At 39.6% G+C, this 26,463-nt stretch overlaps 1 protein-coding gene and 1 non-coding gene across 2 annotated transcripts; both read right to left on the reverse strand.

Moving 5' to 3' along the window:
* Nucleotides 1-536: 536 nt before the first annotated feature.
* On the reverse strand, nt 537-25,087 carry Tmf1 (TATA element modulatory factor 1). The gene is made up of 17 exons (XM_028855468.2): nt 24,807-25,087; nt 21,577-22,784; nt 19,609-19,712; nt 18,475-18,601; nt 16,512-16,617; nt 15,051-15,193; nt 14,320-14,486; nt 13,664-13,820; nt 10,556-10,648; nt 9,985-10,141; nt 7,340-7,532; nt 6,338-6,407; nt 6,032-6,124; nt 4,386-4,487; nt 3,989-4,141; nt 2,413-2,538; nt 537-1,503 (listed from the first exon to the last, which is right to left on the reverse strand). Exons 1-17 carry the CDS (start codon nt 24,946-24,948, stop codon nt 1,360-1,362), a joined length of 3,285 nt encoding a protein of 1,094 aa, XP_028711301.1. The 5' UTR covers nt 24,949-25,087; the 3' UTR covers nt 537-1,359.
* On the reverse strand, nt 7,874-8,004 carry LOC114682166. The gene has a single exon (XR_003732998.1). It is a non-coding gene; the product is annotated as a small nucleolar RNA SNORA36 family (small nucleolar RNA).
* Nucleotides 25,088-26,463: the final 1,376 nt, after the last annotated feature.

Raw genomic sequence — 26,463 nt, forward strand, 5'->3', positions numbered from 1 at the left:
GTAGACCCAGTGGCAGACATGGCTCAGTGACTAACAAGGGGGTGTGCATGTACTGGACAAATGCAGTCAAACAGTGAGATTTCAGCAGGCTACTCTGAACAGCATACACTTTGCACTTAGAAACTCCTTCTGGGATTTCCATGTATTTTTGGATTATTTTTGACATTAGCTAGAACCACAAAAAGCAAAAGAATAGATAAAGAGGGGCTATGATAAAAGCAGTTAAATAATTTTTAGTAATAAAATCAAAATATTTTACAGGCTAAAACACAACCTGATTAACTTTTAAACAAAGCAACTTTTGGAAGAGTGCATAACTATGTTCTGAAGCTATTCTACACTTTTTGTTATTTTTTTGCTTCTTGAAACTTCAATAAAAAAAGTCAAACTATGCAAAATTATAAAATTTCCAATTTAAATGTACTCCTATAACTTTTCTTTTGCTATGGAGAGTGTTTTAAAACATTCATTTTTAATGTCCTAAAATACAACTGTATAAAATTAAACAAGTAGTTTTTAAAAAGTAAATTGACTAATTTTTAAGAGTAAATTTTGTCAGTGATTTTATTATGTTAGATTTGTTTCACAGTGTAGTAAAATACTTCAAAATTACCTGCTACTGATGCTATGTCAAAATTTATTGCAAGCAAAATTTCCCACTATCCAATTATGTGTAGCTAATATTGAATATTTATAAGCTTTCTTTGGATAAGTAATAAAAAGGTAATAAAAAGGGTCTACATTTGTTCACACTTCATTGTGGAAGCCACATGGAATAAATTTTCAAAACAGACATATTTTTTAAGCTTACATTTCTCTTTATATTTTAGACATGTCAGTGTGACCTCTGCTTTTAAAGGACAGTCTTAGTTTATAATTTAGTCACAGGCTTAATTACCTTTTCACTTGAATGCTTAAAATACTTTCAAGAAATATGTTTTCAGTGTGAAAGATTTCAAAGTTTCAATGTTAACATTACTCTGTAAGTCTCTCAATATGTACAAACACATATAAATTATAGATACAATACAATTAATTATATATCCACAATATGAAAACAGCAATCTCCTTTCCTAACTGTACTGCTATGTGGGTAAAGTAATAATTCCCTGTGCTGTTCAAGGCACAAAAAAAATGCTTTAAAATTTTTTAAAGAATAGTTTCAAAAATAAAATTCAAATATTACACAAAATAATTTAACTGCAAATATAACTACATACTATAAAAGAATTTTTAAAAAAGTTTTTTTACACTTTACAGCAAATCCCATTTTCTAACTCTATAAAAGAATTTATTGGAAGTCTGCATTTATATATTAAGTGTTTACATTCAGTTTGATGGGAATACGAATTTCACAAGTTAACTGAGCCTTTGTCTTAGAAGTTCATCTATTTGAGTTTTATACATATTTTTTACATCTTCAAGATCCAGGCGAAGTTCCTCTGCTTCTTCTGCCTTTTCTCCATACATCTGCAGAATAGTGTTATATCTCTGATCCAAATCCTAAAAAATATTTGTTTATAATCCTTTAATGACCATATAAATATCTACAGTAGTTACAAGTCAATAGAAAAAACATCACGAGTTGAACAAAAATATTAATTTTAAAAAGAATAAACTTACCTTTTAAAAAATTAAACTTATACCCAGTCTATCTAGGAATACAGAGCAAAAAGAGGAACTTCTTTGGAAACCTCAATAAAGGGTTCAGTGGGTAAGAGCACTTTCTGAGCAAGCATGAGGACCTCACTTCTAACCCTCAACATTCACATAAAAAGTCACATGACCTGTAACCCCAGAACTGGGAGAAGGCTCACTGGGGCTGGTGGCTCCAGGCTGAATGTGATTCCTGTCTGAAGGGAACAGGAGGGTGAAGAGTGACAGAGTAGGACACCCACTTATCCTCATGGCCTCCTGGTGCACACATCCCAGCACATACACATGCACATACGCCACACACACCATCCCAATTTCTCCACTAAATCTATAATTCTCTCCAAATACGAATTATCAGTCTCCTCCCTATTAATTTAAGTATCCTTGATGAGATTTCTGTCTTCGTGACGAATTTGGATTAAGTATTGTTTGGCATTTATCCCACAAGACTAGTGTGAGGAAACAAACACGGAGTCAAATACTACAAAGCATGCAACGGACATGCTTACTTAGTAAGTATTGGCCAAATCAAATCTCATGTTCTTTGAGTAGTACTAAATGTTTTGTGAAAATACTTTAGATATGCAATGACACAAGCAGCAGATTCATCTTTAACCTTCTTTACTCAACTACTGACTCCTTAATTTTCAAAGAAATTACTAAGTCACACATATGCATCTGATATAAACTAAAAACTTGATATTTAATAACTGGATGAAAATATGTTCAATTCATCCTGAAGTGAAGAATACTTACTCGTAGCTGAACTCGAAGCTTGGGGATCTCTTTCACTTTCTCCTCCAGTTCATCATTTTGATTTGTTAATTTAACTAGCTCTTCAGACATTATGGATCGAGTTTTTTCTAGATTGCTAATTTCTAGCTGAGAAACAAAATCATAAAGTGGTTTCAATAAAAACGTATCTTGTTTAATGCTCTCACTAACATAAAAATATTTAATGTGTCATTTTTGAAGAAAAACATATGTCAACATATAATGCTGAGCAGTGGGGGCAAGGGGCCCAAACTTTCTTCATAAGTTATTTATTTATAAGGTTCACTATGCAAGAAAGAAAGAAGTCAAGAAAATACAGTCATCTGTCTGAAAAATGCAACCACGTCTTTCTCTAATCTAAGAAAACAGCACACATTTCCATTATTGTAAGTTACTGGAAAAAGCCAGAGCAATGAGAACATACTTCAGTGTTGTCCCTCCCAACTATGTAAGTCATATTGCTAAAAGCTTTCGATACTACCCAAGAAACTAAGCAGGACTCTCGATACACATTAATACACATCAACCCACTTCACAATTGTTCAAATGGGAACTGGAAGAGGTATTCATTTTGAGTGTATAAGTTTAATATCAAAAACTAAAAAAATACTTTACTAATTCTTACAGCAATAGTCCTTACAGCTCCCTCCTATTTGTGTTGTTTCTTCTATGTGCAGGTCTCTTTCAGTGCACTCATTCCTTGTGGGGAAGAAGAGAGACTTTTCCTGTGGCGTTTACGGGAAAAATAAAGCAAGCGTGCTGGTTCAGCACTTCCTTTTTTCTTGATGAGAAAAAGAGGCTGGGAAGGAGTGGGCTATCCCTGCTTAGATGTCCCCAGGTCTGTGGTGATATCGTGTTCCCCAAAATATTGTGCACCCTGGTAAACTTATCTGGGGTCAGAGAACAGAACAGCCAGAGGCCAGAAGATGGTGGCACACACGCCTTTAATCCTAGCATTCTGAAGGCAGAGATCCGTCTGGATCTCTGTGTGTTCAAGGCCACACTGGAAACAGCCAAGCATGGTGACTCACACCTTTAATCCCAGGAAGTGATGGCAGGAAGCAGAAAGGTATATAAGTCGTGAGGACCAGGAACTAGGCTTGGGTAAGCTTTTAGGCTTTTAACAGCAATTCAGCTGAGATTCATTCTGGATTAGGACTCAGAGGCTTCCAGTCTGAGGAAACAGGATCAGCTGAGGAATTGGCAAGGCGAGGTGACTGTGGCTTGTTCTGCTTCTCTGATCTTCCAGTGTTGACTCCAGTACCTGGCTCCAGGTTTATTTTTATAATAAGACCCTTTTAACATTTGTGCTACAAGGGTCCTTTCTAGACAGGCCATGGCACAAGGCACCTAGCATTTCCTAAGACAGAGCAGATAAATCTGCCTACTTCTGGCAGTCAGTTAGGAGGCTCACTTGGTTCCAGCATATATCATTACTATATGTGATACACTTTGGGTTTCATATATCATTCATTCATCTTATTTTCCAATGTGCTCAGAACTCAAGTGGACCCCACTATCTCATAGGCTTCTACAGCACACTTCATTTTTCCAGTACCTGTAAATGACTAATTTCCCCTTCCCTCAGCTTTAGTTGAGACTGCAGATTTTCAATAATGCTCGATCCTGCTCCCAGCCTTACAGCTTCATAAAGATTGCTTCCACTGGCTGATGCAGACATTGGTCCAAATGAATGGTCATGAGACTCATCCTATTCAGTTAAAGAACACAGACAATTATCATATGTTATGTTCTATTATCAAGTTCAAACAAAGACCTTATCAATTCAAATGTCTGAGTTTCTCAAAAGCAGAAAATCATCTGTATTTCTTTACTTCAATTATCACCAGATTCTGACGAATTTCCCCAACAAGGTTATGGAGACTGCCAACCTGACACTGCATGTTCCCTTACTCGAGGTAAGAACTAAGCACATGTAAGAGATAAGCCATTACCTGAGACAGGAAAGATGTCTGGAGCCCTGCCATATCTACTCCACTTATAGAGCTCGAGCGTGACATGGTGGGAGTACTAGAAACAGAAAAGAGTTTGTGGTCCTTGGAGAGAAAAAAAAAATCTGTAAGATTGAGAAGCAAAACATAAGGGAAGCAAGAAAAATTTCTAGAATTAATGAACACAAAGGCATTAAATTCCTCCATAAAATGTTATAAATACAATTTCTCAAAGTATAAAAAGCATCTAAAAATTAAGAGCTGAGCTGGCAAGATGAGTCAGCAGGTAAAGATGCTTTATCTGACCTGAGTTCAAGCCGAGGACTCGTATGCAAAAAGAGAGAGAGACAACTCTAGCATGGTATCTTCTGACCTCCACACATAAATCATGAGATACGCGCGCGCGCGCGCGCACCCCCCCACACACACACACTAAATTACTCATAATAAAAAAATTTTTAATTAAAATTAAAAGCCTGTATTGCCCCATTTATATTATAACACAATTAGCCAGTTTTTTTTTAAGGAAATGAGAAAGCTTTGGTTGAAGCTAACTATTTCATGTTCTGTAACACATTGTCAATTACTTGTAAAAGTGCTGAAATTTCTGACTCACTTATCTTATTTTAATATATTCAAAACAAAACAAAAAACCCAACAAAACACTTGGGGGATGGAGAGATGGCTCAGCAATTAAGAGCACTGGCTTAGTTCCCAGCAGGAACAGAGTGTATACAACTCCTGTAACTTGTCAGGGATTTGGATGCCCTCTTGTGGCTTCCAAGGACACTGCATGCATGTGGAACAGACTTATGTGCAGACAAACATCCACACAAACAAAATAAAACTAAAATTTAAAAACCCCAATTACAATGAAAAAGTAATTTCCATTTTTGTGTACTATCTGAACATATTATGCTAACTCTTAGTATGCTACACTACTTCAAGTACAGGAAACCCATTTTGTAAAAATTACCTTGCGGAGCTAAGGAGGTGGCTTAGTGCATAAAGCATGGAGACCAGAGTTCGAATCCCTAGAACCCACAGACAAGTCAGGCAAATGTGATGGCTGCCTGTAATTCCAGCACTCAGGAGGCAGAGACAGGATTCCTAGCACAAGCAAGCTAGTTAGACTAGCCAGAATCAGCTAGCCCCAGGTTCAGCAAGAGGCTTGTCTCAACAAAACAAGCAGGGAAGTAATCAAGGAAGATACCCAATGTCAACTTTGGGCCTCCACATGCATGTGGACACAGACACACCTGCACATATGCAGATATGCATACACATATTCATGTGCAACAAACACATGCAAAATAAAAACAAAACAAAACAACCTCACTACATTTACTAATCACAAAGACAGAACAAGCCAGTTCTATTCTGAAGTTGCCTATGGGCCATTTGCTACATTAGTTGCCGTGAGAAATCACAAAATTCATTTGAAAGTGTAAAGTATCTAATTCAAAGCCAATGACAGGCCGATCTGAATGCACTCCAACGACTCCGTTCTACACAGAGCACTGACAGTGCTACTCCACCTTATCAGTGTAGTCATTCTGAAGATATGAGTACAAGTAAACCCAGATCAATCCATGTCACCCACACCAGCTCAGCTACACACACCAACTCAAACCAACACAGTTCAGTACCTTGTCTTTAGCTGCTTCTTGAGTGAAAATGGCTTTCTTCCTTTCTTGTTCGACTTTCATTTTTTCCATTTCTAACTGACTGCACAACAGTGTCTAATGGAGAGAGATACAGTCAGGTAGTTTTGAGACACTACTACACGGCACCAGAGGAAGTAGTCAACTGCAAAGCTCAGTGTAAAACGCAAGCAGCCATTCCACCACCAAAGACAAGGGTCCGTATCACCCTTCTCATCTCCTCAGCAGGCTGCTACCATCCCCATCCATCTCTAATGCCAGCCCTGGGGGAGCGAACACTAAGAAAAATACCTTTTCTTTCCTTGTCTCTTCAAGTGTTCTTACATATTCATCTTTTAAGTTTTCTAACTCAACCTGGTACCTAGTAAACCAGAGGGAATTAAAACAAAAAGGTGACAGTAAAGACTATTAAAAACTCCAGTTCCACATTCACGAGTCATCGTACCAGCAGCTCCGCCCCGCAGACTTCCCAACTGACTGTGCCAGCTCCCTGGGATTCCACTCATTAGCTGAAGCACAAGGGGAAAGTTCTACTCCCCCCCCCATTTTTTTTCTTTTCTTTCTATTAGGAGATTTTCTATTCGTTTTACATATCAACCACGAATTCCCCTGTCCTCCCTCCTCCCACCCACCCCCTTTTTTAAACCAGTACTCTGAGATTTAAAATGAGACATTTAAGCAGTAATTTCAAGTGCTACCATTCCAAGTTCAAAGGTGGCAAAAAAAAAAAAAAAAAAAAAAAAAAGCAGGCGTTCTATGGAATGTTTATAGAAGTGCAGACATTTCATTTTTACTTAACTACTTTTCTCTCTGGAAGTCAAGGGCAAAAACATACCCACTATAACCTTATATAATTTCAGATGAACGATTTTATACCCTGTGGTTGCAGAAGAATCCAAATACTTATTTAGAAAAACCTGGAAGACTACTATAAAAACAAGTTCCATGAACAATAATCACTTCTTCCCTTCTTCCTTCCCACCTCCCTTCCTTTCTGTTGATGGCATTAGACCCTTTAAAAACAAAACAAAACAAAAAAAAACCACATTAATGGGACAAATCTTTCCCTAGAAAAAAATTAAATACATGTAGAACATAACATATAACTTCAAAAGAAGTACAATGGATCCTAGCACTAGCTTAATGCATGCCACTAATGACCCTGACTTTAAATACTGCAAGGTTTTCACTTCTAGTTCTCATTGCAATGAGGCTAAAACCCAACAAACATACTTCCCAACAGTGATTTAAAATGTCATGGAACCACAGAGAATACCACACAAATACACTCACCGACTATTTTCGTCTTCCAGTTTTCGTAGTTTATTCTTCTCTGACTCTAGCTGGGCCTGAAGTCTACTGTTTTCCTGCCGTAAGAGAGCATTCTGTGACTCCACTGAAGACATCTGGATTTTGTTGGCAAGGAGTTCTTCTGTAGCTGCTCGTTCTCTTTCAACTGCTGCAGCCAGCAAAGTCTGAGATTCACCTGATTATAGAGGAATAAAAATCATACACACATAACCCAGGGAAATATTAGACACCAGGCTGGTTCTGACTTCAAACTTCTAATGACTCAAATTTCCAAACTAGGACAGGACTACCAACTGAGACAAGCAAGCCAACGTCAGTTAATGCACAAGTTGACACTCTCTCCTCATGAGACATAGGACATTATCCATAATAGTCAAAAACTGAAACCAGCCAGGATATCCTTCCCCAAGCAAATGGCTAAACTATGGAAACAGACATTTCAGAGACTAACACTCAACAATCAAAACACTAAAGTTTTCAAACACTGATGACTTTTTAAATTTTTATTTTATTTATTTGTGTAGACTAGAAGTATATGAATAGAGTAATACTCTCTATTCAGTCATTGCCCCAAGTCAATTTCAATGTCCCAAAGTTTAATTAACAGAACAGGGAAGCTGCCCTGAACTGAACTCAACACTTTGGAGTGATAACTTCCATGTGCATTTCAGGAGGACCTGTTTGCATCAGGTCAGTCTGGAGGAGCCCTGCACCTATTTATTAAGCTTCTCTGTCAACAAAATAGCAGCCCCAGAGGCTTCCAATGGTCTACTAAGTAACACTTGAAAGCCAAGAATCTAGTTTGCCAGTAGTCTATTGTGGAGGTATCTTTGTGGATTTCTGGGGACCTCTTTAGCACAATAGACTACTGGCAACGGTCGAGAGAAAGCCCGAGCTGACCTACTCTGGTGACCCGATGGCCAAACACCCTAACTGTCATGATAGAACTCTCATCCAGTGACTGATGGAAGCAGATGCAGAGATCCATGCCCAAGCCCCAGGTGGAGCTCCAGGAGTCCAATCGGCGAGAGAGAGAGGAGGGATTATATGAGCAAGAGATATTGAGAGCACGATTGGAAAAAGCACAGGGACAAATATCGGAAATGCATGAACTGTGAACCAATAGCTGAGGAGCCCCCATGGAACTGGACCAGGCCCTCTGGATAAGTGAGACAGGTGATTAGCTTGGACTATTTCGGAGGCCCCCAGGCAGTGGGACTGGACCTGTCCTTAGTGCATGAGCTGGCTTTTTGGAACATAGGGCCTATGCTGAGACATTTTGCTCAGCCTTGGTGTAGGGAGGAGGGGACTGGACCTGTCTCAACTGAATCTACTAGGTTGAGCTGAATACCCAGGGAAGACCTTGTCTTGGAGGAGGTGGGAATGGGGGTGGATTGGGGGAAAAGGCTGGGGGGGGGGAGAAGGGAGGACAGGGGAATCCATGGCTAATTTATAAAATTAAATTCATTATAAAATTAAAAAAAAAGAATCTAGTTGCCACCCCGGGACTGACAAGGAGTCACTCAAAGACAGAGTCTGGAGTAAACTAAGTGACTTGCTGTTGACTGAAAAGCCAAACACAATATTACACCAAACACTTATCTCCTGACCCCTCACTCATATGCTTTGTCACAAGAACATGATATCTCTCCAATTATACATAGGATTCTTGAGAACCAGAAGGTATGCATCAACTTTTCATGAGTCTGTTAGCATCTGGACATCCAGGGTATACACACACCACTTGCCTGTGACTAAAGAGAAACACCGTGACATTGTCTTCTTTATTAAGAGCAGTGAGGAAATAGCTCAAGGAGTGTCTATAAGGAAGCAGAAGATGCAGTCTTAAGACTCCATCATATCTCTCTTCTAGGATTTCATCTTGATCCTTTTCAGACTTGCCTCAGCTCCTGGAATTCTACCACTATCTGGAACTGTATCTGATCCCTGTCACTTACATTCTTGTAGACAAGCTAGAAAGAGGTCAGAGGCAGCAATGGATGAGGGACAAGAAAAGAGTTGTCTAGCCATCTATAAAAATAAGTGAAAGAATCAGGCCTGGGGAGATAGCTTAGTAAAGTGCTTGATATGTGAGCACAGGGACGAGCTGGGAGTCCCAGCACCATATCAAAGGCAAGTGCAGTAAAGTATGCAATCCCACAGCCAGGCAGGCAGACACAGGAGAGGATGCATGCAGCTTGCTAGCCAGCCAATCTAGCCAAATCAATTAGCTCCAGGTTCAGGGAAAAAATAAGGGAGAGAAGCAATTGGTCTCCACACACATGAACATAGTATGTGCACATGAATTTTCACACAGACTTGCGCGCGCGCGCGCGCACACACGCACACACACGCGCACACACGCACACACACACACACACAACACCCCACAAATGAAATGTCATGCAGTAAAGTATATGACCACTGTGTAAGGAAAACTAACTGCTTTAGAAGAGTTATGATTGAGGTATTGATATAAGAATGAAAAAGGGGAAGACAAATCTATACATATTAGACACCAAATGTCACCATGAGATCAGATGAATTTCAATGCCATACCACTATCCTACTTCGGCACACAAGACAGAAAGTCTCCTGAACCAAACATAAAATACTGAAGAGATTACCAAGCCTATCAGAAAGATTCTTCTCTAGCGTTTCCCACGAGGAAGTCTGAGACCCTAGAGTTGCTTGCAAATTTTCTATCTGTCGAAGCAATGGTCTTGTTGTTGTTGAAACGCTTTGACTCAGTTCTTGATTTCGATTCTCTGCTTCTTGGAGTCTCTGAATCAAAAAATCCTCAGGTTATTACCACTGACAGAAACAAAAGCACTAAAAACACCAGCAAACCTAAACTGTAGTTAGATTTCCGGAAAAAGAAATTTTTCCAGAGAAAAATTATTAGCTTTCTTACTAAAAAAAAAAATACATTATATATACACATATGTGTGTGTGTGTGTGTGTGTGTACATATATATACTCAATAGACAGTACAAAATCGTGATAAAATTACTTCCTTTAAGACAAAATTAAAGATTTTCCTTTTTTCCCCCCAGGAGATCAGCTTGGTTCACCTAAGCTATAAAAATACATCCAATTGCAGGCACAATAAGAATACAGTAATAATGCTTTCAATCCAGGAATGTTACTTCCAGAAGACACGCGTGTGACCTTGTGCTTGGGAAAGCTGTGACCTACCTGCTGAAGTTCACTGATCTCGTGGCGTAAATAATCCTCTCTCCTGGCAGCTGCCTGCTCTGCCCGTTGCAATGTGAGCCTAAGGTCCCCCACCTGCGAGGCAAACAACACTTATTGTCAGAACACTGACTGCAACTTCCTGCTGGTGACATTTGTGTTGACTTTTTATGTAGGACACTTCACACTAAACAATGAGACCACATCCCACTCCTTAAGCAATGCCAGAGCTATAAATATATTCACTATCTACTTAAGAAAGCACTCTGTTATCCAAAAAAAAAAGCCTGCAAATATGTACAGCTCTGACATACAATGAAATAGAGGGGAGATAATGTATGCATAAACATTTGCCACAACGCAGGGTGTGACAAGAACTAGATGAGCTATAAAGAAGTAGGTAAATAAATAAAACCTAGGCACTAAACTAGGTGTGGTGGCATACACCTGTGATTTCAGTCTGAGCATTTTGAGTTCCAGGGCAGCCCAGGTTACATAGAGAGTTCCAGAAAGGTCTGTGCTACATAGTAGGCCTTATCTAAATACCCCAAAACTAAAACTAAAAGAGAAATGTGTTAGCAAAGTATAATGGTGTGTGTTTGCAGTCACAGCTATTAGGGAGAGGCTGAGACAAGAGTTGAGGGTCATTTGCATAACATGGCTAGACACTGACTCAGAAAAAAATAAGGAAGAAGGTGTCACTCATACACAGTTGCATACTTTATAACTGGCTACTGTGGCAATAATTTAAATAATAAAAAAAAATTATGTCAGGCCTCTATCTGGTTACTGTAGTCCTGAAGACTTATTCTATGGAGCACACAGAGATGCTCTACAGCATTAGCAAGCCCGGCAACGACAAAATGAAACCAGAACTCTAAACAGCCATCAGTTTTGTAATCTGTTTTCAAATGTTCATACATGAACATAAGCGTTAAAAAGTATAATCAATGCAGAAAATATTTACTCATCCTAAATGAAAAAAAAGACTATAATATCTATGGTTATCAATTGTAGAAAAAAACTAGATGGAAATGTTAACAAAGCAACCCACAAAATTAGCAATCCTTATATACCACGGTGGTTTTAAGAATGACAGTCCCATACCCTATTCCTCACTTCCTCAATTTTTCTTAATTATAGTAATGTATTTTTAATTTGAAAGAATTTTTCAAAATTGGGGTGTGTGTGTGTCTAAAAGTATGCATGTGTACTACATGTATACAAGGACCCGTGGAGGTCAGAAGAGGTCGCTAGACCACTTGGAACTGAAGTTATGGGCATTTCTAAGCTGCCATGTGAGATCTTGGAACCAACCTAGGTCTGCAAGAGCAGTAAGTGCTCCTAACTGCTGAGCCACGGCTCCAGTCCAATAATTTAAAATAGTAATATTCTGTATCTTTTCTTGATAGGGTGGCAGAAACACATGGATATATGGAACATGGCATGATTTACAACAGCAAAACATTGAAAACAATCCAAACCCATCAAAAATATAGCTGAAAATTACATCGCAAAGTGGTATAAAACTAAACTCTAAGTTCAACTATTATGCAACCATCAGAATAGTCTGAAAGGATGGCTCAATCGTTAAAGGCAAGATTCCTAACCAAAAAGGTAACAGCCTACTAAGTCCATAATGCCAGTTGTAAAACATGTAAGTGTGGTCTTTAATGGAAGAGGAGGGAAGGAGACACACGTGTACCTGGTGAATTGATTAAAAAGCAGACATTCGTACTGCCTGCATTTATAACAGGAACACTGAAAAGATAAAACAAACACGGATAAAGTGGCTGATGTTTAGACAAAGAGGAGCAAGAAGGAGGGGATAAATTAGAAGCAAATGCTGTCTGACTGTATTTTGTTATATAGCTTTCAACGTAAGTAATTTATCCACCAAAAATGTAAAACAAAACCAAAAGCTAATTGAGGTTGCTGAGAATAGTTTCGTGTGTTTGTTTTGTTTTTTTACAGTGCTGGGAAAACTAGATATCTGTATACATAAGACCTATTGTGGAATGAAGCAATAGCTAAGTAGGGCAGCACTTGCCTAGCACACAAAAGGCTGGTCAGACCCCCTACACTGGAAAAAAAAAAAAAAATCAAACAAAAAAAAAGTGTAATGAATGTTTACAGCAGCATCATTAACAACAGCCAAATGATGTAAGTATCCCAGATGTTCAATATTGAACGATTTTTTTTTTCTTTTTTCTTTTGATTTTTCAAGATAGGGCTTCTCTGTGTTAACAGCCCTGGCTGTCCTGGAAGTTGCTCTATAAACCAGGCTGGTCTTGAACTCACAGAGATCCACCTGCCTATGCCTCCTGAGTGCTGGGGTTAAAGGCATGCACCATAACCACCCAACAATATCTGATGATTTTGAAAACAATGTGTTTCATTTTTTTTTCTTCATCAGGCTCATGAATTGCCAGAGATGTTACAAATATGTCAAAAGTCAACTATATAATGTAGTCTCTTGAAACTGTATGTTTTAATTATACATACATACATTACTCTGACAACAGGATACCTAGTTTCATAAAATTCTCCTTCCTCTAGCAGTGCTGGGCCCTCCGAATACTGGAGGCAGAGGCTCTACCAGTGAGCTACATCCCCCGTACTATATACTCATAAATATATAGAAACCTCACAGAAAACCAAGCAATAACAGCAAGGTATATGCATCACACTAAGGCAGTGGTTCTCAACCTTACTAATGCTGAGACCCTTTAATACACTTCCTCATGTTGTGCTGACCCAAGTCATAAAATTATTTTCACTGCTACTTCATAACTTTAATGTTGCTACTGTTATGAACTGTAACATAAATATCTGTGTTTTCCGATGCTCTAGGCAACCCCTGTGAAAGGGTTGTTCAACCCCCAAAGAGGTTGTGGCCCACAGGTTGAGAACCACTGCACTAAGGACATTTCTAAAGACACACAAGTAAGGTTTGTAGAATCCATTACTCTAAAATGCCAGTAACATGATCACAGAAGCCTACCAGATGTACCTCATCTAAGAACAGATTCACACTTGCTAGTCAACTGTTTCACTTTGCAGAAACATGCACAAATACATAAAAGGTGGCTTTAACCACCCACTGCCTACCTGAAGCGCTAAGGCCTCTTGCTGCTGACGGGCTTCTTCCTGGGCCTTCTCCAGTGCTGCAGAAAGTTTTTCCTTAGCCTTCATCTCACGCCTCAAAGCAGCTTCCTGCACCTCACTGTCCTTAGCAGCATTGGCTTTGTGAAGATCAGTAAGTTCTCTTTCAAAAGTAGATTGATATTTTTCATTTACTCCAATGCAAAAGTAAACACATATCCACACTAATTCAATTTCTATGGACCACAGAAACCTCAAAATAACAGTAAGCACACCTTACAATAACACTAGCCACTATGAGGACTCTGCTGGACTTGCTTTGTCTAATAACAAACTCACTCATAGATAAATCTATAAATGTTGCTAATAATCAATAATAGAAAAGAGACTAGCAGGAGAGATGGCTCAGTATTTAAAGAGCACTGACCATTCTTCTAGAGGACCTAAGTTCAATTCCTAGCACCCACATGGCACCTGACAACTGCTGTACTCCAGTTCTAAGGATCCACTAACCTCTTCTGGACTCTTTGGCCATGTGGTACACAGATATACAAGCAGGAAAAGTACAAAGCATATAAAGTAATTTTAAAAAATTAAAGAAAAGAGACTTTTTCAACCTCCCACTGTGATAACAGATTCTATACACACTGCGTATTTCATACCTGTACGCACTATCTAGGGCAGCCTGAGTACTTCGGTTCTTTTCTTCAAGTTCATCCATGTCTACTTGAAGTCGGCCAAGATCTTTCTCCTGGCGTTCTACCACAGAATTTAATTTTTTAATATTTTCTCTATGTTGTTTCTCAACTTCTTCTTTGCCATCAAGGACCTATGTTATCAAACCAGACAAGAACACCTTTCAGTAAATGATGCTGTGGTAGATAATGCCAGGAATCTCCTAATACTGGTTACAGCTGGAATAGAAATGGCCCACCAGTGCATGTGTCTGAACATGTGCTCTGCTGGGGGTGTTTTGGAAAGCCATGGAACCTCTGGCTGGAGGAAATGATCACTGGAGAACAGGCCTTCAGGGTTGACTCTTCCCCATTTCCAGCCTCACCTCTCTCTACTCCCTGGTTTGCACCACGTAACAAACAATTGCACACACTTATGTCACCACATACCAAGCCCCCTGTCACACCTTCCCACTACCGGAATCTCATCCTCTGAAATCTGGAGTCAAAGGAAACCTCTTCTCCTTCAAGTTGTTCATGTCATGTCAAGTATTTGGTCCCAGTGATGTTAGGTAACGTATTAGCTATTCATTTATCTATTGGACTAAAACGTTTTTCTTGCATGAAATCCCATGAAGTCGATCTGAATGCTCCACAAGCCATGACCAATTACAGGAAGAAAAACAATGCACAGACAGAGAACACTGACTGCTGCTCACCTGTCTTAAATGTTGTAACTCCTCTTCCAGCTCCTTAGTTTTCCTGTTCAGCTTCGCAATAACATTTTCACTGTCTTTGTCTTTAGTTCTTAATTTCTTAATGATGTTAGAATTATGTAGCTGCTGTTTTGAAAGTTTTTCTCCTGGTGATTATAAAAAAAGAAAAGCATAAATGCCAAAAACAATGTTTGTTTAAGAATCTACATAAAGAGCTTTATTTAACCAGTAGCATACATGAGTTCTTTTTTTTTAATGCCATAAAAATTTTAAACTCCAGTGTTAAAATTCACTTGGACCTGAGTTATCAATGAATACTAAAATTATTACGTGAAAGGATTCTAGGAAACAAGATACTAACAGTCTTCATTTGATTTTTAGCTTCAAATTCAGGGTACCTCAACCTCCCAAATGCTGGGATGACAGATATGTACCACCATACCCAGCTTACAGCTGTATTTTAAAATTGTCTATGTACCTATGTTTTCTGCTGGCTAAACTAGGTTCTTAAAAAGACAGGAAGTATGTCATATCTAGTATTATATCAAATAATATACAATATATTCATTATTCAAAAGAATTCTTATGTAAATAAAAAGTTGGGTAATAATAATTTCAAATGAAGTGAATGCTTCCAAATGTCCTCAAATTCTATAAATGCTCTAAACACATTTATATTTAACAACTTAAGTTAGAAATGTTCGCCCAACATTTGTAATATGAACATTTTAATAATTAAAGATCCAACATTAACAATCCTTAAAATAATTGCAATACCCCCATACAATGGACTTTATACAGCCATCAGTAATGATATACAAAGCATTTAATAGTATAGTGATATATAAAGAAAGCTGCACATGGAATATACAATCTAAACTGTGAGAGAAAGATGCAGAGAAAGATACACTGAAGAAAAACCAGACCTCCAAGTCATCAAATGCTAAAACCACAGCTCACTGTACTAAAACTAAGGATTCAGAGACCTTATAGACCTTAGAATTTCAACCTTTGGATATCTTTGTTTAAAGATGGGCTCTTTCATATCAAGCACAAATTCTGCCTTGTTTTTGGAGAGTTAACAAAAGGCTACACAACACATATTTCTTTCACTACATCTGACCCCATTCTTCCATAAACCGTCACAAGCCACTTCTGTGGTTTAAGCCCACCCCCCCCTCGCTTTCATTTCCTGTCCCCCTCTCCTTTTCTTCTTCTTCCTCCTGTTCTGGCTCTCATGTCCTCCCCTCTTCTTTTCTTTCTCTTTCTGAGGACAGTTTCTGTGGTACTCAAGTTTATCTTCACTCCCTGGGCTCAACAGATCCTCCAGTCTCCTATGTAGCTAGGACTACAGGTGTATACATCATACCCAGCTCACTATTTGTTCTTAGAAAATATGTACTATCTATTATATAATATTTTCCCTCTTCTTAGACTATTTTTAATAATCAACAGAAAGCTCACCTTCTTCCATTAACCCTTGAATCTGTTCATCTTTCTCCTTCAAGAGGTCTGCAGTCTGACTACTGTTTAATCTAGTGGCAAGTTCTTCTTTTATGGTTTTCACTTCCTAATTAAAAAAAAAACAAAAACAAAAAACTGTGGTTATCATAAAGGATTTTTCATTCTAGGTATGTTTTTCTCAGCTTTCCCATTTGAAGAAGCCACCCATAATCACATTCCCATAATAAATCTGTCAGCTGAGTCAACCCACTTACCTAGTTAACTAAGACAAAGAAACAGCTTTGATTACCACCCTAAAGCCTACACTCATCAGTTATAAAAGCAAGTTTTAATATGGAAATGTGAGTAAAACAACTTCCTATATTGTCCTTCAGTATATCTCTAGTTATGATTTGCATATGGAACAACATGGCAGCATACGATAAGAAGAGGTTTGTTGGTTAAGTGTCTCAAGTTATTGTCAGTATCTGAAATGAGCTAGCTAACTAAAGCAACCAAGCAGGTAGAAGTATGAGACTGTGTAAGAGTTCACATAGAAAAACAATAAATTACCATTTACATTAGTCAGGAAGTAGGACGGGCCCTGTGAGATGGCTTGGTGGTTAAAAGCACTTAATACAAACTGTACTCAATGTACATGACCCACATACTTTGTTATGTGTCCTGCAGTGTGCCAAGCAAGTGACCTGGACACACCCAGACACTTACACACACACCCACACACAGAAATTAAAATGTATAAGATTAAAAAATAAATAAAGTGGGAAAGCAGCCTAAGCTCAAAAAGTTAAATACATATACTAAATTGTTAGTAACAGTTAGGACTTGTTCAGTAATTAACAGCCATAATTGTTAACAATGGAAGTCTGTAAGTACTCCAGATTGGGAGCACAAGAGCTCCTGAATAGGCATAGCTTTGCACCCAAAAGGCATTTGGCAATCCCCAGCAACTAAACAGGGAAGGCACTACTAAAATGACATGGAGAAGCCAGGGATGCTGTTAAGCGCCCAAATAGAATAGCCCCCATAACAAAATTAGCCTCCTAAATGTCAACAGCATCAAAGATGAGGAATGTCAGAACAAGCCAAAATTTACATATGCCAGCCAAAAAAGAGTCATTAACCATTAACTATAAATTACACTTTTAACTCATACTTAGGAGTATAAATCTCTGAAGTGGTAAGAAAATAATCCATAGGACTAATATTTTTTTTTTTTTTGGTTTTTTGAGACAGGGTTTCTCTGTGTAGCTTTGCGCCTTTCCTGGAACTCACTTGGTAGCCCAGGCTGGCCTCGAACTCACAGAGATCCGTCTGCCTCTGCCTCCCGAGTGCTGGGATTAAAGGCGTGCACCACCACCGCCCGACTAATAATTACTTTTTAAAATGTACATAGCATCATTTATGTTTGCTACTTATTCTAAAGGAATTATCATTTTTAGATATCTTAATGATCTTTGCTATATATCTTGCAAGGAATCATTCATAAATTACATAGGTACCCATTCAAAGAAAATTTGTGTGTGTGCATGTGTACATCTGTATGCACGACTGTGGAAGGTGACTTCTCTGATTACTGTTCCACATTATTTTTGGAGACATGGTCTGAACCTGGAGCTCATCAATTTGTCAAGGCTGGCTAATGAGCTTTTTAAGGCTCCACCTACATCTCAGCCCTTGCTCCCAGCACTGGGGTTAGAGACACATGCCATTATGCCTGGCTTTTACGAGTTCTGGAGATCCACACTCAAGTCCTCGTGTTTGCTCAACGGGTATTTCAAAGTCTACTGAGCCAATTCTCCAGTGCCTAGATTTCTTTAAAGTATTAAAATCTACCAATTTTAATAGAACAAAAATCTATAATTTACTTGTTAATATAGTATATATGTTTTTAATATTTAATGTTTTTCTAATACCAAAATATGAGTTCATTCATGAAGTTCTACAGTTTAATTTAAATTACCTTCTTAGCAGCATCTCTCTCTTTGCAGGCTAGTTGAACTTTCTTTTCTGCTTCTGCAATTCTTTGGGTAAATTCATCTTTCAGGGAAGAAATGCTACTACTTTCTTCTTTTACTCTAAACATTTCACTAGATTTAAAATACATGAGAATGAAGATACTGTTTATACAGTTCAGAGGTAATGAGGCCCATTCCCAAAATGCAGACACATTTTTCTCCAATATATACCATACTAAAATAGAACTGTGTGAGTTCTAGTAACTTTTATTCTGTTTTGTTTTTAAGACAAGGTCCTACAATATAGTACAAGAAGCCCCTCTAACTCATCCCCCTGCTTCTGCTTCTCTGCTGGGATTACAGATATGTGCCATCATATCTGGCCAGCCAATTACTTTCTCAAAGAAAATTTACTTGCTAAATTTCCTTTATATATTTATTGGTATTGCTCAAGATTGAACCCAGGGCTGTACAGGCTAAGAAAATGCTCTATCACAGACCTGTATCCTCAACCCTATAAATTAATTTTAAGAAACTTCAAACAAAACCAACTGGTGGAAATGTCACCAATATTAGATGTGCAAAACTAAGACAAAAGCAATGTTTGCAATGAATCTTCTGGGTCACACTTCCTCAGTCATCTCAAAGTAAACCAGTTCAGTGTTTTTAACTTCAGGATTTCAATTTTCACTAAATATATGTTCTAAATTTCTAATACTAAAAGAAGAATAAGGAGAAATACATATATATACACACATATGTATTTTTATGAAACAATTTTCAATGCCAAAGATATGGTAAAGATAATTTGAGAAAAAAAATCTTTAAATATGGTAATAACTGGAAGACTAAGCAATTTTCAGTGACTATAAACAATTTCAACTGCAAAACATTCTGTAAAGATTTGGTTAATGAGTGTTTGCATGCATGTATGTACATATACCACATATGAACCTGGTACCCTTGGAGTTATGAAGGTGCTGGGAACCAAACACAGGTCCTCTGCAAAAGCAGCAAGTGTTCTTAACCACTAAACCATCTCTCCAGCCCCAAATTGTGAAACATTTTAATTTCAAAACATCAAAGTACATTAGCCTGCATATACTGTGAGAAACCACTCACGTGCTTTGAATACTTACTCCTTCAAGTTATCATAAGCTTCTTCTAGAAGTGCTTTTTCCTTACTAAGAGATAATAACTGAGCCTCCCTCTTCTCTAGTTTCTCATTCAGAAATTCAACTGTCTGGATAAAGAGAACAAACACAAGTCAATCATTTGACTTTGCAAAGTCCATCTGTTTTGCCAGTAAAGAGCTATAAGGGCACGCCATTCACAAATCAAAACCCAATGTTGTGGTCACAGCAGACACAGAACAGCTGTCGGGAGAGCACAAAGCAGAGCAAGCACATGACTGGTGGGAGAGCACACAAAACAATTAGGCAGTACTAGCTCATCAGCTACCTATCTGAGGATGCAGAAAATTCCACCTCTAGGTATACCTTAGAGGAAGCTCGTGGTGAATATACTAGGTGATATGCATGAGGACATTTAAAGCATTTTGTTTCTAACAGAAAAATCTAGGATTTATTTATTTGTATAACCACTAAGGAAGGAATATAGATACATTTTTTTTATAAAAAAAAAAAAAAAAGGTCAAGAAAGGGTTCAAAATTTCTGGTAAGGTTTCAGATCTTCGTTTAGTGGTATCTAGATATCCCTCTGTGTTCTTATTATTCTTTAACCCAAACACATTTTTTTTTACTATTATCCACTGTACTTAAAAATAAAAATACTTAAAAAAACATTAGCATGTAATTTGAATTTTTTAGGATATATCGCACAAAGCTAACAGAAGTAATTCTATGAATCACATTCCTTAGGTCTTGCTAAAGCAGTGATAAACTTATCTGTAAAGGGAGAAAGGGTGCCTTTCCAGCTTCCAAAGAGTCTTGTCTGAGCCAGGGCAGACTAAAAATCACTTACCTTCATAAAGACACTGAAAACAGGAACAGTAACTAGTGCTGGCTTTCAGCGACTCAAAGTATCAGCATATACTGCAAGGTCACTACCACCCACTCAAAAGTATAGCATGGCATTTTGTTTCTGAATAATATTAAACCCAGCAAACAGAATCAGCTCCTTTCAGAAATGGTAGGTAAGGCAACACTGAGCACTTACAGTACACTTCTCCACTTATGTTATCTATACATTTTCGAAGCCTATGAAAGATGCCAGCGGCCGGGCGTTGGTGGCGCACGCCTTTAATCCCAGCACTTGGGAAGCAGAGGCAGGCGATCTCTGTGAGTTCGAGGCAGCTGGCTACAAGTACTCAGAAAGCGCAAGCACACAGAGAAACCCTGTCTCGAAAAAAAAAAAAAAAAAAAGAAAGATGCCAGCTCCTGTTTAATTTCTAAAAATCAAGAAAAAGCAGAGCTCTGGTTTAGCATTAAAGAATCGACACATTTTCTCTTGTATGTATTAGGAAGAAGTCATTTGTCACCCTAAGTTTCACTTTTGTTCCCTGGGCATTTCCTTTTCTCATTCACGTAAGATAGCTATTAACAGCAGATATCAAAAATAGCATAAGGAGAAACCAAGCCAAAAGATTTCAGGAAGTATACGAGTTATGTCAACAAAACATCAACATTAGAATATTAATCACAGGAAAGCATCAATAGTATTCATATAAGTATTCATTTAGACAAAATCTAAAATTCCCCATAAATAGTATAAACATGCAAAATACTCTAAGAAAAAATAGTAACATTTGAGTTGCTTTAACATGTATATCTTTAGAAGAGTTAAAGATACATGTGACATAAACAAGTCCTTTGCAAACTGACATAAGGATATATGGAGCATAAAGGAATTTTAAAGTGACAGGGATTCAACAATAAAAATGTAAAACGGAAACGTTAAGCTTTTTATAATATCTACTTATTCTATCATAGTTGCTTTGCAGACATTTCAAATAACTTAATATCAACATTATCCATTTTAAGGTCCTTATTGCTACAATTAAATGACCAGAGATCTACGTTTTCAAATCATCACATGTCCATGAGAATGTTTTCATGACACATCCCAAGCCCAAACACTGTAGTTACCTTGCAAATGTCTTCTTTCTCGGGCAGTGCTTCCGGCTGACTGTCAGCAGCTTCACACTGCTCGGCGGCCGGGCCGGAGACAAGCTGCCCTTCGTTTACTGGCGTAGGGGAAGCCAACGAATCTGGCTGTTCACAGTTAACAGGAGTAGCACTTCGGCCACTTTCCTCTAACTCTGCTTCTTCAGAAGGTGCAATCAACGTTTCGTTTCCCTCCTCTTCTTCAGCTTTTTCTCCAGGGGATTCTACTACTGCAGACTTTGGGGTCGAAGGATTCACTACAATAGGCACTAAAGCATAGCCCTTGCCTGGCAGCTCATCATCTGAGTTGATTTCGCTCACACTCCGGCTATCTAGAGACTGCACACTAAACGAGTCTATTCTTTCAAAAGCATCCGACGAGCAGCAACTCTCGTTGAGCTTTTGGAACTCATCTAAGCGGCCATACTCAGGACAAGCGGATGCAGAGAGCAGCTGAAAGGATGTCTGCATGAGGTGCAGACTTGATTTCGCATCTGAAGTCTCCTGCCTTGAGCTGGCCGAGCTCTCACTTATTACACTCTCGTGATCTAAAACTTCAATGTCACTAGTGGTCGAAGTGCCCGACGAGAAGGAGCTAACAGGAGGAGAAGGGGTATTGCTCTGTCTGTCTTCGTGTTTTTGTTCCTTAGGTTCCAAAGCCGTATCCTTAGTGTCTGCGGGGAGAGACTGGGCGGATGTGGTCGATACGTCTTCTGTTGTTGTGTTTACATTCACCACATTTTCAGACGCCTTCAATCGCACAGTGGGCACCTCCACCTCAGACTCCTGACTAGCAGTTTCTGCATGCTTGCCTTCAGGCACAGGGGATGGAGTGCCCACAGCCGGAGTTTCTCCCGAGACACACACAGAGTCTCTCACTTCTGACTCAGCGGTTTCAGAAGTTCTGGACTGGCCAGGGGATGATGATTCATGTAAACTGCTCTTCACTTCTTCTTCTGGACGCTGTGATTTAGCGGGAGGTTTGGATACCACTGGACTCTTCGGAATGGTCTGGACATCCGATGGGGGGAGAAAGGCACTGAAGAAATTTTCAGACTCATCTACTACAGTCCTTCGAACTGGCTTTGTAATTGCTTTAGGAGCGGCTGTTGGTGGACTCTGAGGTTCAGTGCTTGAGTTCAATCCCCAGGTTGAAGTATCCCATCCTCCACTCACAGGGGGACTTATTCCTTTGACAAAAAAAAAATAAATTAATTCACTAAAGAAAACATATCTAGCATTAATATTTCAATCATCATCAGAGGATTCATATGAGAGAAAGAGAAAGCCTATGAAATGCACCCTGTAACTGGGAGCAGTTAAACTCTTTGCTTACAGTATCACTAATTAGGTTCCAGATTAACTTTGGGCCTAAAAGAATAAAACCAGTGTGGGCTGACCTGAGAGGGTCTATGAACAAGTACAAGACCAGGCTTGGCTTTTCCTAGCCAGAGCAAGTATGCTGTTCCCCTCCCAGAACATGCTTAAAGTAATGATGTAGGTTTCATAGCCCATCCCAGATATGTGACTCATCTCACAAAAACAGTCTAAATCCTCACTAACAGGCCACATATAGTCACAGAACTATTTAGGCACACAATCATTTTATTCTTGTAACATTAGATAAAACTTGATTATAAGCTAAACAGACAACAGCACTCAAAACTGAACCTGAGATCATCGAGATGTTCTTTTTTGAAAATCATAATTAAACTGATGAGAACAGTAAGTTCTAGTGAATAAATTTACTTTTATGTACTTAATGACCAGTCTGCCAGTGCCTCTCTCTTCAAACCCAAAGTATTTCTTTATATTTTTTATTGCAAATTAAAAAGTAGACAAGCAAAATCACCAAAATTTTGTGTGCAATTAGAAGTTGTTAGAGAGGGTACACATTAACTGGAGACTTTTTAAGAAAAATCAAGAAGCTCTTTAACAAAGTCCACCCTCGACTAAGGGTCCAACACTACCTAGAATGAAGTGCTAATGAAACTCTGAATTGGAGACAGAGTTTTCCAGTCACCTGTTCAATGTGAAAACAGAAAACAAAGCTTAAAGCAAGATTAGGTGTGCGAGTTAGCTTAGGTCTGCTAGTTAGGTCTGCTAGTTAGCCTAGGTCTAAAAGGTAGGTAATTGTCATCCTCATGGGTGGGTTTAAATTCGCCTCTTGGAAAATGTGGTATGAAACTGCAGTTACATTGCCTAAATTCCCATTCTTCAGACCTATGTTGTTTTGTAATCCAAAACACAACCGGTGATGAAAATCAATGAAAACAGCATTTATGAAAACTTGGCTCCGTTCCAGATAACCTGCCCTTAGAAATAAATTATACAGCACTATTCATGCCTCAGATTTCAGGGGGGTAAAGAAAGATTATATTTGAAACTGATTTGATCTCCAGTTTAGTATCTCAAACTCTGGGGTCCAACCACAAAAAAGCAGGGTGAGCTATTCCATAGCAAGGTCATGTAACACACGTAAAAAAGTAAGATCATGACATACCTACATACACACATACACTAAGACATCAATGATTCAGACTTGGGCCCTGAGTCTTTAACAGTGTACAGCTAAAACCAGAAGCCGGAGAGTGATCAAGTATTGTTTTCATCCAAAGGTTTGTACTCCTGTGTCAGTTGCTACACACGTAAAAATGCTCAAGAACCCCTCAGACTTAAAGACACAAGTAACTGGACCCTCGAAAGACCAATTTCGGCCAATCTGAAAGGCCTGGGTCTGCCGAAAAGGAGTTACACTTGGGAACTCTTGGAACAAGCACACAGCCCCCGGGTACTATCCCCAGTACATTCTGTGCCTCACCTGGAGCAAGTTACTTATGCATTCAGAGTTTCGTTTAGCTCTTTCTGTAGAACACGGGTACTACCAGCCCTGACTCGGGTTGTTCTGAAGAGGAGGAAGCGTTTTGTAAAGTCTGCGCTACCAAGCATGAAGTGTTCATTAAGTGCTACCCGCGGGGCTCCCTGACTCCGTGAATTTACATAGTTCGGACCTAGGACGCAAACTGCGGAAGACGCGCCGCAATTAGGGGATCGGAGGCTGTTCTCAGGACCCTGCAGGAAGGACCTGGGGCCAGGGGCAGACTGAGAGCTGACACCTGAGGTCAGCGGGACCCGCACCGGGGCCGAGGCAGGCGGGCCGCGGGGCTGGGGTCTGACGGCGAGCAGGCAACGACTCCCCGGGACCCGCTTACCCGGCTCGCCGTACGGGATGGCCTCGGCCCAGGCGCTCGGCTCCTCCTCCTGGATGTCTAGGACCCTGTCGATGGACTTCTGGGCCTGAGACAGGGCCTGCTTGGCGAAGCTGGACAACTGTGAGGCGTTGAACCAGCTCATGGCCCCTCCTCAGCGCCGGCTCCGGCCGGCTCCGGGGGCCTCCGCGGTGGCCAGGGCCCACCGCCTCCCGGGGCCGCGCGGCAGGCAGCTCGCAGCCTCCGGCCCAGCTGAGCCCGGCCCCGCCGCGCATGCGCTGGCCTTCCACGTACACAACTACCAGATCCGGGAGCCGAGCCCCGCCCAGACGGAAGGAAGGGGCGGTGGCGTGACGCCACATCCGGGAGCGGAGGGTTGCCCTTAGTTACGGTTCCTGGAGCCGAGACTTTGTAGGTTTGTACCGGCTCTCTGCTGACCGATGCGGTCGGCGCCGAGACCTGGACCTCCGAGCCGGGACCTGGATCTCCGAGTAGAGCCGCATGCGCCTCGCAGTAAAATCGGCGGTTAGGCCTCGCATTTCTCTTGGCCCTCGAAAAATAGCTGACCAGTTCTCGCCGGGCCTGGTTATCTTTCCTTTGCCTGCCTGACTTTTCCGGGCACTGTCCCCAAATCCTGGAGCATTTGCAAACGAAACAACCTTCCTTAAAACTGAGTTCTGTAATCTGAATGCCGTTCGTCAGCACACTCCTGTGTCAAGAGGTGACGCCAGAAGACAAATGCCCATTAAAAGGTCTCAGACTGTCTTTGCCCTCTCAGGCAAGACGTACCAAAGCCATGACAGCCATGAACCGGAAAGAGGCGCCCTCATCAGAACAAGAGCTGTGTTGATCTTGGACCTCCCAGGCTTAGGAACTGTAAATACTAAGTTCCTGTTGTCTGTGAACCGGCTACTTTATGGCGATTTGTAATAGCAGTTTGGAGGGACTAAGACACTTGGGAAGCAATAAAATATAACCCATCAGTATATATTGTGCACACTGCTTAAAAGATACAGCTTGAATGCACTTTTTGCACACTTGGTCATGGAAGGAAACTTAAAGTCAATGGCCTCCTTTTGTCTAGTCAGCAGTTGTTTGGTCTAATAATACTAAAGAAAAAAAAATCTACCAGCATTTAAAAGTTAAAGTTCATTCAGACATCCAGAGTTTCAGCCCCTTGTGTAAAGAGAATCCAGTCCTACACAAAGGCAACTAAGGAATGCTGACGCTAGAAATAGGAGAAATAGTCCTCCCCAGGGAAGATCACACCACTTGGTTATCTAATACCAAATGGTCAGCCCTGAAAACATTCACAAGCAACATTATACAGATTAATCAGGCTGTATTTATGTATTTAAAAATACATATGTATATACATACATATAGGTATGCAACAAATAATGAAAAAAGAGGCCGTTAATTTGAAAGAGAGCAAGGATATATGAGAGGGTTTGGAGGGAGGAAAGAAAAAGGAGAAATGATGTAATTATAATTCCCCAAAACATTCCCTAGGACTATAGTAACAACGATCAATGGGGTGGCTTAAAATTACACAAATACTTTCATGATTTGGAGCCCTAGGTCTGAACTTGATTCAACAGTGCTGTCTTTTCTTCTAGAAGCTTCAGGAAGAACACATCCTACTTTGATGAATGAATCT

Source organism: Peromyscus leucopus, chromosome 3 (assembly GCF_004664715.2).
Source record: "Peromyscus leucopus breed LL Stock chromosome 3, UCI_PerLeu_2.1, whole genome shotgun sequence".
In the NCBI taxonomy this organism is placed as follows: Eukaryota; Metazoa; Chordata; class Mammalia; order Rodentia; family Cricetidae; genus Peromyscus; species Peromyscus leucopus.